We start from the raw sequence: 13,920 nt of genomic DNA on the forward strand, positions 1-13,920 counted from the left end.
GAAAGATAATTATCCTCTAGTAAAGGAGAGAAATTCACATGATATGATGTACTACTTATTAAAGATAGCTTTTAACAATGATCATCTCTATCAGCTTAATTCCTTCAAGCAGATAAAGATGCCAGTTGATGTCCTTTGAGTTTCTTGGGTAAGTGATTACATAGTTTCACCAAAACAAATAAAAATACAACGTTTTAAGAATTATTTTAAATAACCTAAAGAAATTTACAAACGAGTACTTGGTTATGATATGTCATCATTTAAAATGCAAAGCAATCGAACATTTAAATAATGTAAAAATTTAGAGGAGACTGGGTAAGGAGAGGAAGCTTGAGAAAGAGGGGTTAGGGTTCTCCCAATAATTTCTCAAATCAGTCGTATTCTCGCTAAAGGTATTCTTTAGGGTAATGAATATGCTGCTACGGATAAAAACAAATGAAACCTGGTAATAATTCCATAAAACTGCTAACATCAGTTTTGATTAAAATGAAAACTCAAGTAGCGATTCTTGTTTTTTACAAATACTCATTTGACTGAGATTGTGTAGATGGTTCTAGAACCCAATCAAGAATCATGGATGGTAAAACTCATTTTTGAAACCAAACATCACTCTCCTATCTGATGGATGATAATAAAAGGGGGAAAAAAATAAGGAGAAAATGTCTATTTTCCTTTTCCAGAGAGAACTGTAGAAGGAGTTTTTGCTGTGAAAAGTTTTCATTCTTTTCAGATATTTTTGAAGAATTATCATTGCACTAAGTGTAATATTTTATTTTATTTATTTAATTTCATTTTATATATAGAGAGGGTGTGTGTGCATTAGTGGGGGAGAAGAACAGAGGGAGAGGGAGAGGGAGAGAGAGAGAGAGAGAGAGAGAGAGAGAGAGAGAGAATCTTAAGCAGGCTCCATGTTCAGCACGGAGCCTGACATGGGGCTCGATCCCATGACCCTGGGATAACAACCTGAGTTGAAATCAAGAGTCGGATTCTTTTTTATTTTTTTATTTTTTTATTTTTTTCAACGTTTATTTATTTTTGGGACAGAGAGAGACAGAGCATGAACGGGGGAGGGGCAGAGAGAGAGGGAGACACAGAATCGGAAACAGCCTCCAGGCTCTGAGCCATCAGCCCAGAGCCTGACGCAGGGCTCGAACTCACGGACCGCGAGATCGTGACCTGGCTGAAGTCGGACGCTTAACCGACTGCACCACCCAGGCGCCCCAAGAGTCGGATTCTTAACTGACTGAGCCACCCAGACGCCCCATAAGTGTAATATGTTTAAAACAATGTTCACAACTTACATAATACTTTGTGCATGATTCAGCCTGTGTATGTGTGTGTGTGTGTGTGTGTGTGTGTGTGTGTGTGTGTGTGTTTTAGATGTGTATGTGGATAAATACGTAGGATAAACAAGAATTTGGTAAGGTTCATTTCACCTCAATGTGGGATAAGCAAGTTCAAATGGAAATGAGTGGCTGTTTATCTTTTCTCTTCCTACATTTTACATGCTTTATAGAATGAAAAAAACACAATTAGCCTGAACATAGTTTTGACCACTAACACTTCTTTAAACACTAAGTAATTATGTGCATGTGTAACAAACTGCCACAACTGTGATCTCACTACTTAAGCTAAAGGATGACATTCTTTCTTTTTTTAAACACCATGAAGCCAAGTCGGTAGACCCTGGGCTCACCTTGGGCTCCAGCCAAGCTCATGGCTCCCACAGTCCGTCAGGACAATGAAGGAGCTACACTGGCAGATGGATCCTGATTTTGTGATGGGCGTGTGCTTCCTGACCAAGCGAGTGCACGTGTGATTCCGTGGACTGCCAATGTCTCTTCCTGTCTGCGTTCCTCTGTTCCGTCTCCCAGAAGCCTTGTTCCAAATCCACACTGTGCCCGATTTTTTAATAAAACGAATAGTAAGTGTTCCAGCTGGGTTGGCAGCCTCTGTCCTGTCTCCCTAACTCTCCATCTCCTTTCAACACCCACCTTGACTTCAGCTAGGCTGGTTTTTCCCAACTCGGTCCGTAGCTCTTGCCGCTCTGCTAATGAAAAACTATTCTCCCAGGAAGTAGCCCCACCACACGAAGCCTGTGGTCTGAGCCCTACTGTCCTTAGGAATCTTCTCTGAGTGGCTACAGAATCTCTAGTCTATCCCGCAGGAGGTGGCATTCAATTATACAACACTGTGTGGCTCATTAATTCTATAGCACATACCATAGCTTGCTGTACGTACGTCTTGTTCCTTCACTAAGTCGTAGGTTTCCTGAGGCTACAATCTTTGTGTAACTTTGCATAACTCACAGTCCTAAGTACAGTGCCGAGTGTGCGGCAATTACCTTGGTGACCACAGTACACATTTTGGAGCGAAACTCTGTGGCAAATGCCATGGCAAGCAAGGAGGCGATGGTTCCTACCCCCGCTAAATACACGTTTATTGGCAAAACACAACACGACTCTGACGTGTGAGCTTTAAATAAGAAGGACGGGTAAAGATTTGAAATCATGACACATAATCCACTTCCTAAGTGAGTTTAAGCCTTGCTAATCGGAGGAACTCAAAGGGGGCAAATACTCCTTACTTTAGTTACTTACATCACTCAGCGTCAGTTGAGAACTTCCTAAGTACTCAAAAGGAACCTCTGGCAAATCAGTATTTAAATAAAGACGAATAGCACCCAAACTGTGTTTTGGGAATCGTGGTCGTTCAGGCAGAGGAATTAAGAAACAGCAGGCAGGTTTTGCAGGTGGTGAAGCAAGAACTGGTGGGAAGGAGGGACCACGTATGATGTGCGGACGGAGGTAAGCGTGGCACATGGGAGGAAACCAGGGGTCTTTCCTAATGCAGAAGTTTCAAGGACTGGGAAGTGTGGGAGGGATAGAATGTCCTAAAGCCAAGAAGGAATACTACAGGATGGGTCCAGAATGAACGGGAGACTCCTATGAGACAGGGCACATGGCCCAACAGGAAATGGTCAGAGAAATAGCCCTAGAGAGCTACCAAACGCTCTGACGGGCTATTAGCCACCCAGAACCCAAAGGCCAAATGCCCTCCAGGTGTTCCACTTGGGTTAGCTGTATACTGTAAGGTACCCCTCGGAGGGATGAAGGCTGTGGCTTCTACACTTTAAAACACGGATGTTCACCCTCCAGTTCCATCCACGTTGTTGGGAGAGTGAACTATGCTAAGTGAAGTAAGTCAGTCAGAGAAAGACAGAAACTTAACAGAAGACCATAGGGGAAGGGAAGGAAAAATAAGTTATAAACAGACAGGGAGGCAAACCATAAGAGACTCTTAAATACATAGAACAAGCTGAGGGTTGATGGGGGTGGGGGAGGTGGGTGACAGGTACTGAGGAGGGCACTTGTTGGGATGAGCACTGGGTGTTGTATGTGAGTGATGAATCACGGGAATCTACTCCTGAAGCCAAGACTACACTGTAGGTGAGCTAACTTGACAATAAATTGTTCGAAAAAAATTAAGAAAAGAAAAAAAACTATTACTCTAAAAGCAAATAAATAAATAAATAAATAAATAAATAAATGAATAAATAAAACATGGATGCCTAATAAAATTTTCCTATATTTTCATAACGAAGTACTCTGGCATTTCGTCTAAGCACCAAAACCATTTCCTTACAATTTAATGCTAATTCGTTAATGTCAAATTTTATTTCAAAAACATTCACTTGGCAATTCAGGCTAGATATTTTCCCCACACTTAAAAGATTAACTGCAATTGTGTTTTATAAGTGACTACCACTCTGAGATAAAAAGACGTTAAAAGGACTGCTTTCTGAGGGCCCTAAGTCAATTTTATGCTACGCTGGCTGTCTCTGGGTGCGAGACTGGGTATCTGGGGGCTCGAGCAAGAGAGAGACTTTTCACCCTCTTACATCTTTTGGACTTTGTGCCATACACAAACACTTCCTATTCAAAAAAATACAAATACAACTTAAAAAAATGCAACTGCTTTGTGTAGTGAAAATGTTATGCATACAGTGGATTTAATTTAATCCAACGCTGTTAAGAAAGGCAGAACAGAAAATGTACAGGAGTATTTTAAGAGGTGAGGAAAAAACCCCACACATTATGGATGAGGTTCTCAAGCAAAACTAAAAAAAATTCAAAAATCAGTGTCTGGAAGGAATCTTTTCAGGAGTAAAGTCACTGCTCTGCCTCTTAAAACCTCAGTGTACCTTTCTCACAAACCACACGTGTCAACTCGTTCAAGTCTTCATGTGACATAAGTATAGCCTACTTGTCTGCTCCTTCCACCATTTCCTGAGAGAGAGCCGTAAAGTTCAAGATGTTTTCTCTCCCAGTTACATAAAACTAGCAACGATAAGGACAATATGCTCTAACGCTAAGGTATTTTTAAATGTCATAGGCTCCTGGAAAGAGCAAGTGTCCTTCGAAGTGAACTTCTGCTTTGGTAAGCCAAGTGACAAATTCCCAACGTATCAAAATTTGAGATGAGACTTGACAGCAAAAATCTCACGCTTTCAAAGGATTGGAGGTTTCAATGACATCTTACTCAAGGAGTTAAAAAAAATGTGTTGCTTTATTTTGTGACCCTTGAAAATGTGTCCCCTATAAGGAAAAACACTCTAGGGAAGAGTTGCGTTGTGGGCTCAAGCCTGGATTTCTTGGTGTGTTGTAGACGAGAGGTTGCTCCACACGCTTTTATTATCAAGAGCACAGAATAATGGCCTTTTAATTATGTGAAGAGCAGCATCACGATCTACGTTCTATTTGGTTTTCACTGTAGGATGTAGAGAGAATCAAAAAAATTGGTAACAGCTTGCCCCTTAAATATTTACTGTGGATAAAATGTATTAGTCTGCTAAGATCAGAGTGTGAATGTTTTGATAAGAACAGGGTAGTTATATGGCCTCAAAAAGAACATTCCTAGAACAGACGTAGGAATTACGAAGAGGAAAAGGGCAGCAGACCCCACCTTCACTAAGAGCTTCAGCGTTAACATCCGTGATGCACTAGGAAGGATACGAGGTCACTTCTGGGCTTTTGCTGCCAAAGCGTTAATCGCATCTGGTCACGACACATCAGATGAGCCACAGTGAAGGCACTCCACAAAATTAATGTCTGGTCAAGGTCAGGACAGAAAGGAAGGCTGAGGAACTGATGCAGAATAAAGGAAAAATGGAAATGAAATGTAGTGCTTGATCCTGGATTGGACTATTGACCAGAGTTCTCACGATGATGATGACGATGATGATGGTGACAATGACGAAGACGATGCTGCAATTTCACTATATCATTCACTATATATTATTATGTGGACAAGTGGTGAAAACTGAATAACATTTGTAGGTTACAAAACAAGACCAAATCAATGTTAAATCTCCTAATTTTGATAACCATACTGTGCTTATCAAAGTGCCTGTCCTTGTTCATCACAATACACACTGGAGTATTTAGAGGTAAAGGAACACGGTGCCTGCAACCAACTCTCAAATGGTTCATGAAAAAATGTGTGTTAGTGTAGACAGAAGGGGGAAGCAAATATGGCCAACTAGCTATTGGTGAATCTGTGTGATGAGTGCCTGGAAGTTCTTTGTACTACTTTTGCATTTTGGGGGTAAGATTAAAAGTGTTGCAAAATAAAAAGTTACTTGTTAGGAATGCCCCTTATGATACTGTTTCAAAGAAAAAAAATGGAATTTTATTTTATTTTTATTTATTTATTTTTAATGTTTTTACTTATTTTTGAAGGAGAGAGAGAGAGAGAGGCAGAGCATGAGCGGGGGAGGAGCAGAGAGAGAGGGAGACACAGAATTCGAAGCAGGCTCCAGGCTCCGAGCTGTCAGCACAGAGCCCGATGTGGGGCTCGAACCCACAAACTGTGAGATCATGACCTGAGCCGAAGCCGGACGCTCAATCGACTGAGCCACCCAGGCGCACCAAAAATGGAATTTTAAAAAAGCATCCCCACTGAAGCGCTAGTCTTGTCGATGGATCTAACCAAAATATTAAAATAATAGCAATTCCTTTCATTTTATACCAGCTGTGCAAAATGAAGTATGGGGGTTCCATTTGTCCTTAGCATTTTGACACAAGCAAAGTGAGGCTTGGAAGCAGGTTTCTGATGGGGGAGTGCCTTCTGCCCAATGGCAGACGGACCCTCAGAGAGCCTTGCAAAGGCAGACATGCAGGAGTGGCCTCTTAATGGATTCGGGAGTAGTCTTGCCAAAGACAACTTACATTTTGTCACTCCCTGACTAGAATCAGTGAATGGTTTTCCAGAACCTTGAGAAGGAGGCCCAATTCCCCTGGCCTCAGCTCAGCATGAAGCTGGTCAGGTGGGGCCCCCCACACACTCCCAATAGCTCCCCATAAACATCTCTAGTGTAGCACTGTACAACAACATCCACTTTGTTCATAAGTCTGTATTCCCTCTAGAGGATAAAAGCGTCTAGAGAAAAAGTAGCGCTCCTTATTCATCCTGGTATCCACAGACACGTAAGTGTGTTGACTAAACACTGAAGAAGCAAGAGGAGCTAAGGTAACCTCTTGCACAAACACCTTTCCCCCTCAGCAGCACCTTCACACTCAGTTTTGGCAGAAAAAGCCTTGGGGGTCATCAATGCTATCCCCCTGAAGACTGCTCTTCAGACCACTCTGTTACAAAGGCCTCTCTCCAGAGAGAAAGGGAAGACATGTTCCATCTTTGCCAACAGCCAGGGTACCCCATGCGCAGTGGGAAATCATGAAACTCCCTGCTTCCCTGGCAAGTTCTTTCCCTCGTTTCCTGCCGTTTCCTCAACTGGAGCTCTCAGACTAGATGGTCTCTAAGGCCTCACCAACAGTCCGTTTTCAACACACACCACGGTTTTTAAAATATGACTTTGATAACGCCCTGTAAAATCAATATGGCGGCCTTGCTCTGAGACATAGGCACTCACCACTTCCAGCAAACTTCAGAAAAGGAAAAAAAAAATCCAGGGGTGCAAATGAGAGAAAGAATGGTTATTCTTTACTGAAAGAAATAATCTTTCCAGGATTTTTTTTTTAAAACTAGAGAAACACATCCTGGGACATTTAAAATATTTTATTTAGCAAAAGTCTAATGCTGAAAACTTTCCTGAGGAGGAACCTATTCTTGAAATGTGATGTATTTCAGTATTAACTTCCCTTGCGGAGGGAGGGGGTGCTTCAGGATACAGCTCATCTCTCTATTATTAGAAAGGGTGTGTTGGGGTGAGTACCGGGTTACAAGAATTAGCCAGAAGCTTGCTGGAACGTGTGGCAAAACCAAGCAGACACTGTAGCCCCAGGGAGGAAGGTGAAAAATGTGACAGACATCTGGCAAATCTAGGGGAGTTACAGGTGGCCTCAGAGAACCTGTCGCTAGGCAAGGCACAGAACGGAAGGGGAGGACCAAGAGGGGCAGAGATGGTGGTAAAGGAGGAAGCCGGAAGTCACTTCAAGAAAATCTGACTGGAGGTAAGATGGAGTAGGAGGAACACGGCTGGGACGCGGGGGGCTGTGGGTGACAGAGGCCAGGTGGAGAGTGCCTGGAGGAGCTCCCCCTGCCCCCGGGGTGTCTATGCTGTGAGGAGACACTCAGGCCAGGGTTCCTGAGCAGTCAGGGCCAGTGGATGGCTTGACAGCTCTTTGGGGATAATTAGAGACACCTCCTCCCACGTATGTTGTGAGGTGTTGGGGACATCAGCACTTGGCATGGACAGAGGACACGGTTTATAGGTGCTGGCTCAAAACAGGGCTGCAGGGTGCAGCTGGCTGGTGGGGGAATAGTAAGAAGGTTCAGTCGTCTGCCCCCCTGCACCCAGAGAGGACTTGACAGTGTGCAGGCAGCTGAGCATTCATCAGAGGCCACCAGGGCAGGACTGCGGTGAGGAGGGCTGGCCCCAAATCAATGCCGGATCACTGCTTCAGTCCTCATAACGACCTCACGCAGTAGGTACTGTGATCACCTCTGTTTCACAGTTGAGAAAAGGCAGACGGCAACGAAGTGATTTGCTCAAGGTCCTGCAGTGGCGGGGACGTCAGAATTGGAGCCCAGGTGGTCTGGCCCCAGTATTTTCCCTCAAGATCAGGACACTGTCCAGTCCACAGACTCCGAGATCCTGGACAGGAGTCTCTGGAGCACCTTGTCCACTTCCTAGACCAGGAGGATGCTCTTTCTAGGCCCTGCCTTGGCCCTTGAAAGCACAGACGCAGCCTGAGCCCCGCGAGGCCATTCTCCCCTTTGGCTCCCATTCAGGGCAGTCAGCTCCCCACCCTGCAGCTCCCCACACCAGGGGTGGCTGAGATCTGGGAAGGGTGCGCCCAAGGCGCCCCCGTGCAGTAATCCCTGTTTATTAATCACATCTGAAATCATCCAAGAGGATTTTTCTCTTGGATGCCATATATACAGATTTCTAAGAGTTTCTGGGTTACTGTGGAACACATACTGGTAGTTCCCACTTCTTACACTTCCTCATGTTACCCTTCTCTTTTACAACACAAAGTAAACCTCACTCCCTCGAAAGGCAAAGAACAGGGTGGGTGCCTGGGACGTGGATCGAAATGTCATCTTGAGTGAAAGCGAGGGTTCACTGTTTCGTTGTATGGAGGGGAACCTTCCTTTCTGTAACGCAGCGCAATGGCCCAGGTGGCCAGTCCCCTGACTTGTGACACCCACAGCTCCCTAGTGGAGTGGACAAAGGATTGTGTTATATTCTAACAGGCACTCAGGAGTTGTTTTCCGTGTACCCAGCTGTGTGGTGTGAGTTGTTGGGGGAGAGGACAGGAGGACAGCCAGGGGAAAAGCCTGTTCCCTGGGAGCTAACACAACTGGCCTGTCATTTTCTGACAGTGCTGGGGGGCTCAGAGGGTCCTGATGAGGTTCAAGGGCAAATGCTGGAGACCTAGGGGGGTACTGCAGCTGGGGCTCCAGACGGAAAATTTACTCCTACCTGACATATATTGTGGGCTTTAAGGACTTTTTGGGTGGTGGGAGTTCAGTTGGTTAGAAAAACACTAGCCCACTAACCTGGGTGATGTGAGTTCTAGAATTCTGCACACATTCCCCACAGGACACAGGACAAGCACACAGTCAGGAGTAGCTAAGCGTGCCTCAGCACTGGATGCTTCTCAGCCCTTCCGTGCACCCTCCTAACAGCCGCTCCAGGAAGCCTGGCTCCCACATCTGTTCTCACTGAGGGGCAGGCCACTTGCCAGGGGTCACGTCTTTTGAGAGTGGTGGATCTAAGACCCAAGATGGGCAGCTCCCCGGGCCCTACCCCTCTGCTCTGCAGGGAGCCAGCCTATTCTTCAACCAAATTCCTGGTGTACTTTTACCTGGGAGGGGAGGACAGAATAGTTCCTCCTCTCCGGGCTTATGCTGACCTATAATTCTGATAAAACGGTCACTTAGGAAATAGCAGCTAGTAATGACAGATCAACACATCAGACTGCTTTCACATTTCTCCTTGAGCCTTATTTATCAGCTTCCCCTTAGAAAAAAAAAACCTAGCAAGCCACAATTTTAAAAGAGCCAATAAAATCCCCACATTTTAAGAAGAAAGGAACCACACAAATTACTAATTCAATTTAATTAATTGATTTAGGTTTAGTATTGTGCTAAGAGGTTTTCGGGAGGTGACGGGGGAATGTGTCACAGTCATCAGCTGAAACAATTTTCAATCACCTCATGTGTAGATGAGCTGGAGGCAAAGGCATGGTCCTAACTAGCGCAGGGGTTCCTAGACGGACCCCAGTCCACAGAAAGACAAGTTTTGGATGTATGCATGAGAAAAGAACGAACTAGGCACCTATCAATGAATACCATCCCACACCAGGCTGCTCCGTTATCTCCCATCTGAATTGCTTCAACAGCTTCCTGAAGTTGCCCCTCTGCAGTCTTGGCTTCCTACTATCCATTCTCCACCTACAGCCAGAGTGATCCTGATAAATCACAACCAGAGCATGTAACTCCTCTCCAAAGGCCCTTCAGATCAGTACAGATCTGGGAGGTCTGGCCCTGAACATTCTCCCTTACCCCCTACCTCTCCAGAACAACTGTTAGCTGGAGAGATGCCATCCCCTGTCCACCTCGGCATTCTCTATTAAAACTTAGGTTTCAAGTAATTCAGCTGCCATCCAAATGGAAGGCAAGATGAACAGCAAAAAGCCAAAAGGTAAACTTAAGTGTAATATTCTTAGAGAAAATCCTTAAGACACCTCAAGATAAGGCTAAACTTTTCACGATAATGGGCAATCTCATATAATTTTAAATGTATATTCTGATTTTTCCTTCTTAAAGAACCCTGAAATTAACTTTTTATGATAAAATCCTTTTCTAGCTACAAGAAAATGAGCCTAAGACCTCACTTGTGACACCGAAAGACTTTCTCAAGGATCCAATCTCAAAAAGTCCTAGATTTAATGAATTTGTGCTGTATTTACTATTAAGATACTTGATTTAGCTCTACTTGTATGGCCTATACAATAATATATATTTTCTTTAAATAAAAGTTAATTTTCTCCAGGGGCGCCTGGGTGGCGCAGTCGGTTGGGCGTCCGACTTCAGCCAGGTCACGATCTCGCGGTCTGTGAGTTCGAGCCCCGCGTCGGGCTCTGGGCTGATGGCTCAGAGCCTGGAGCCTGTTTCCGATTCTGTGTCTCCCTCTCTCTCTGCCCCTCCCCCGTTCATGCTCTGTCTCTCTCTGTCCCAAAAATAAATAAACGTTGAAAAAAAAAAAAAAGTTAATTTTCTCCAATATCTTAATATCTTTCTCAGTGAGGATCATCAAAATGTGAATCCAAGAACTATTCAAGTTAGTAATGTAAGTGATGACTATTTCAGAGCCTGATAGAATACATGTTACTGAAAAATGTGTGGACATTAAAATAAAAATGGAATCTTCAGAAGGAACGTTCTATGTTTAGGTATTAATTTCCTTCTTTATATAAATGTAGACTATTAGAAACATAATCACGTTTGACACACCATAGGCACATAAGACAAAAGAATGTCAGGTTTAAAACCTACCGAAAAAGAAAAAAAAGGATTATCTCTGAAAGAGCATAATTGCATTCATCCCAGTCAACCCAGAACTGTTGGGTCCTAATTCTCTTTCATTTTATTTGTAATGAATTATGGTTTCTGACACTTATTTTTAAGTAGCCTTAACACACCTATGTGAAAATACATGTTTTCAAAGGAAATGGGTCCTTCAGTTTTCTCTTTTTATTAAAAATATTCACGATAGAGCTCAAAAACACTTTCACAGGTTAGGTGCTTTGGATTCCTTAGTAATCCCCTCAGGAGTTACTGTTTCTGAACTTGGCATTGAATATGAAATCCCTTATCAGGTGTGAGCCTATCATGTGAAGAAGAAAAACATGTGACTAACACACCTTAATTCTAATTCCTCATTACATGATAAGAATCACTTTTTTTCCTAAGTCAGAATGATATAGGAGATATTTTATGATTACTTACTTTCAAGCAAACATGCCCAGACAGACTTGAGAATTCAAGTATATGTCTATGAATGAGTAAATCTGAAGTTGCACGGGAATGCCATCTGCGATTTGAGCTAGGACCTTGTAGTTTTGGGGGACCTCTTCGATACATACAGTGTCGCAGAGTACTAGGGGACAGCCTATAGCTCTAGCTGGCTGAATCACTGCTTTGGCCCTACCCCCTACGCTCCTCCCTCATCATCTCCTTTACCCCCCTCTAAGCCATCCAGTTAAAGACACAGCTCAGGGAGCACCTGGGTGGCTCATTCGGTTAAATGTCCCACTTCGGCTCAGGTCATGATCTCATGGTTCAAGAGTTCAAGCCCCGCATCGTGCTCTGTGCCGACAGCTCAGAGCCTGGAGCCTGCTTCGGATTCTGTGTCTCCTTCTCTCTCTCTGCCCCTTCTCCACTCATGCTCTGTCTCTCTCTCTCTCTCAAAAATAAATAAACGTTAAAAATAATTAAAAAAATAAAAAAGACACAGTTCAGTAAAAAAGCGTTCCTGCTGTGCCAGACACCCTAGCCCCCTTTTCTAGCCAGTTTGCCACTTCTAATCCTCCCTTTTAGAAATTCTAGAGCTCTGACTGGTTACACTGGAATGCTTATCAGAAGCAAAAATCAAATGAAAGGATGCAGACAAAAGCTTTAAAGAAGGGTAATCCTTATCTGCCATCTTGCCGCAAAGCCTATAGGACAGGATGCTCCCGCTGAAGAGACAGGGTAGGGGCTAGAAGGTGCACACTGGCCCAGACTTCGGTCAGAGCATTTTACACACTGTCTGTTGTACACACTGCTTTTTGCATCACCTTCCCTTTGAAGAGAGGACTCTGAGAAAGAAAAATGTCTCAAGAGCCCTACACCGGGTGATGAAAACTTTGAAATTCTGTTACTGTTGGGAACGTACACACATACACACACACTCACGCGCGCACACACACACAGGTGCACGCACAAATATGTTCTTTTGGCACAGCTATAAGAAAGATGAGTTTCTGAGAAATCTAACAAATATATTTTCCTTTGACACATGCTTAATCCAATTACCACATAACAATATTTTGAAAATATGCATGTACACCAACGAAAAGAAAATTACAATTTATTTCACCCTTTTACATGAGCCATACTGCCATCCCAATGGTTAGGAAAGTACCCGTAAATACTGCAGATGTGAAGCAAACTACGTTTTTCCATCATAGAATAAACACTCAGAAGGGATCCGTGTTATTTACAGCATGCATTCTCTTCTCATTTGAGCTACAGGATGCGCATCGTAAGAGTGACCTGAATTCTGTTCTACTATTCCCATGGAAGCGATCACTTACCATAAGTATTTCTCTCTGCTTACGTAAATTCTATTCTTTGCTTATCTGGGAAACTGCTGAGTTATTAATTTAGAAATACATATAGGAAAAAGTACTATCAATATTTTCCTAAAGGTATGCTACTTTCCTGATTACCGACCTCACGAATACATTCATAAAAGCGTTTCTTACAACCCTGTCGTCTTTAATATTTTTAACAAATGTTAATATTTTGTTATGAAGGAAAGCATTTCTCTAGGCAGAGAGCTAGATTTTAAAGAATGTCAAGAATAAAATAATATTAGCATTGATTCTCAAGCAATCTCATTGAAAATGGGTCTCTCTTGAACCATTTAAAATATTTCAAGAAGGATTTACTTACCTGGGAATATTCAAAGTCGGTGATAGGAGCTATACTCTTGATATAGTCTGATCGAAACTGGTTTTCTGGGTTGGCCAGTGGGACTGGAGGTATGATAGTACTCATAGCAGAAACAATTGTCTAAAATGGAATGAAGAAAAAAGTATATGGATAAATAGAACACTGAGGCTCCGTGTATGACAACTAAAATATACCAAACGAACATTTTTTAAAAAGCCCTTACCACAATAGCGTCTTTAACATTTTTCCGGATGTCCAGGATTTTCTGTTTCTTTTCCCTATATGAAGAGAATTGTTATTAATTTAGTTCACTTTAGCACTCACTTGAATCAGTTGATGTGGGGTTTTAAACTTCCAGCTGCAGCATGGGGCTAGACTGGTTTTCCTGGGGGTCAATGTCAACCCCCAAGACAAAAGGTGCAAAGTTTTTAACTGGTAAAGGAAAACATGCTTTTTTTCTCATCTGTACTCTAAGCAAACTTGAATGCATGCGTTACAGACCATATATAGTTGTATACAACTACGCAGGCTACACATAGCCTAGCAAAGTGGTTATGAATACTGCATACAAAAGATATACAGCTACACTTGTAAATACATTTCATTTGAAGTATCATATGTTGATAGTTAGGAACTGAAATAGAAGCAGACAAAGGATATAGAGAAAAATATTTAGTGACATATTGGGTAAGTGTACTCAGAGCAAAACTAATAACACAGACAAATACCTCA

At 42.9% G+C, this 13,920-nt stretch overlaps 1 protein-coding gene across 3 annotated transcripts in view; it reads right to left on the reverse strand.

Annotated features, from left to right (window-relative positions):
- GNAL (G protein subunit alpha L) overlaps positions 1–13,920 on the reverse strand; it is a 156,106-nt gene that overhangs the window by 95,197 nt on the left and 46,989 nt on the right. For all 3 annotated transcript variants that reach the window (XM_045459230.1, XM_045459233.1, XM_045459232.1), the window contains 2 exons: positions 13,412–13,466; positions 13,189–13,308 (listed from right to left, as the gene is read on the reverse strand). In XM_045459230.1, coding sequence (XP_045315186.1) covers positions 13,189–13,308; positions 13,412–13,466 — 175 coding nt within the window. The remainder of the gene's footprint in view (positions 1–13,188; positions 13,309–13,411; positions 13,467–13,920) is intronic.

This window comes from Leopardus geoffroyi, chromosome D3 (genome assembly GCF_018350155.1).
Source record: "Leopardus geoffroyi isolate Oge1 chromosome D3, O.geoffroyi_Oge1_pat1.0, whole genome shotgun sequence".
Lineage (NCBI taxonomy): Eukaryota > Metazoa > Chordata > Mammalia > Carnivora > Felidae > Leopardus > Leopardus geoffroyi.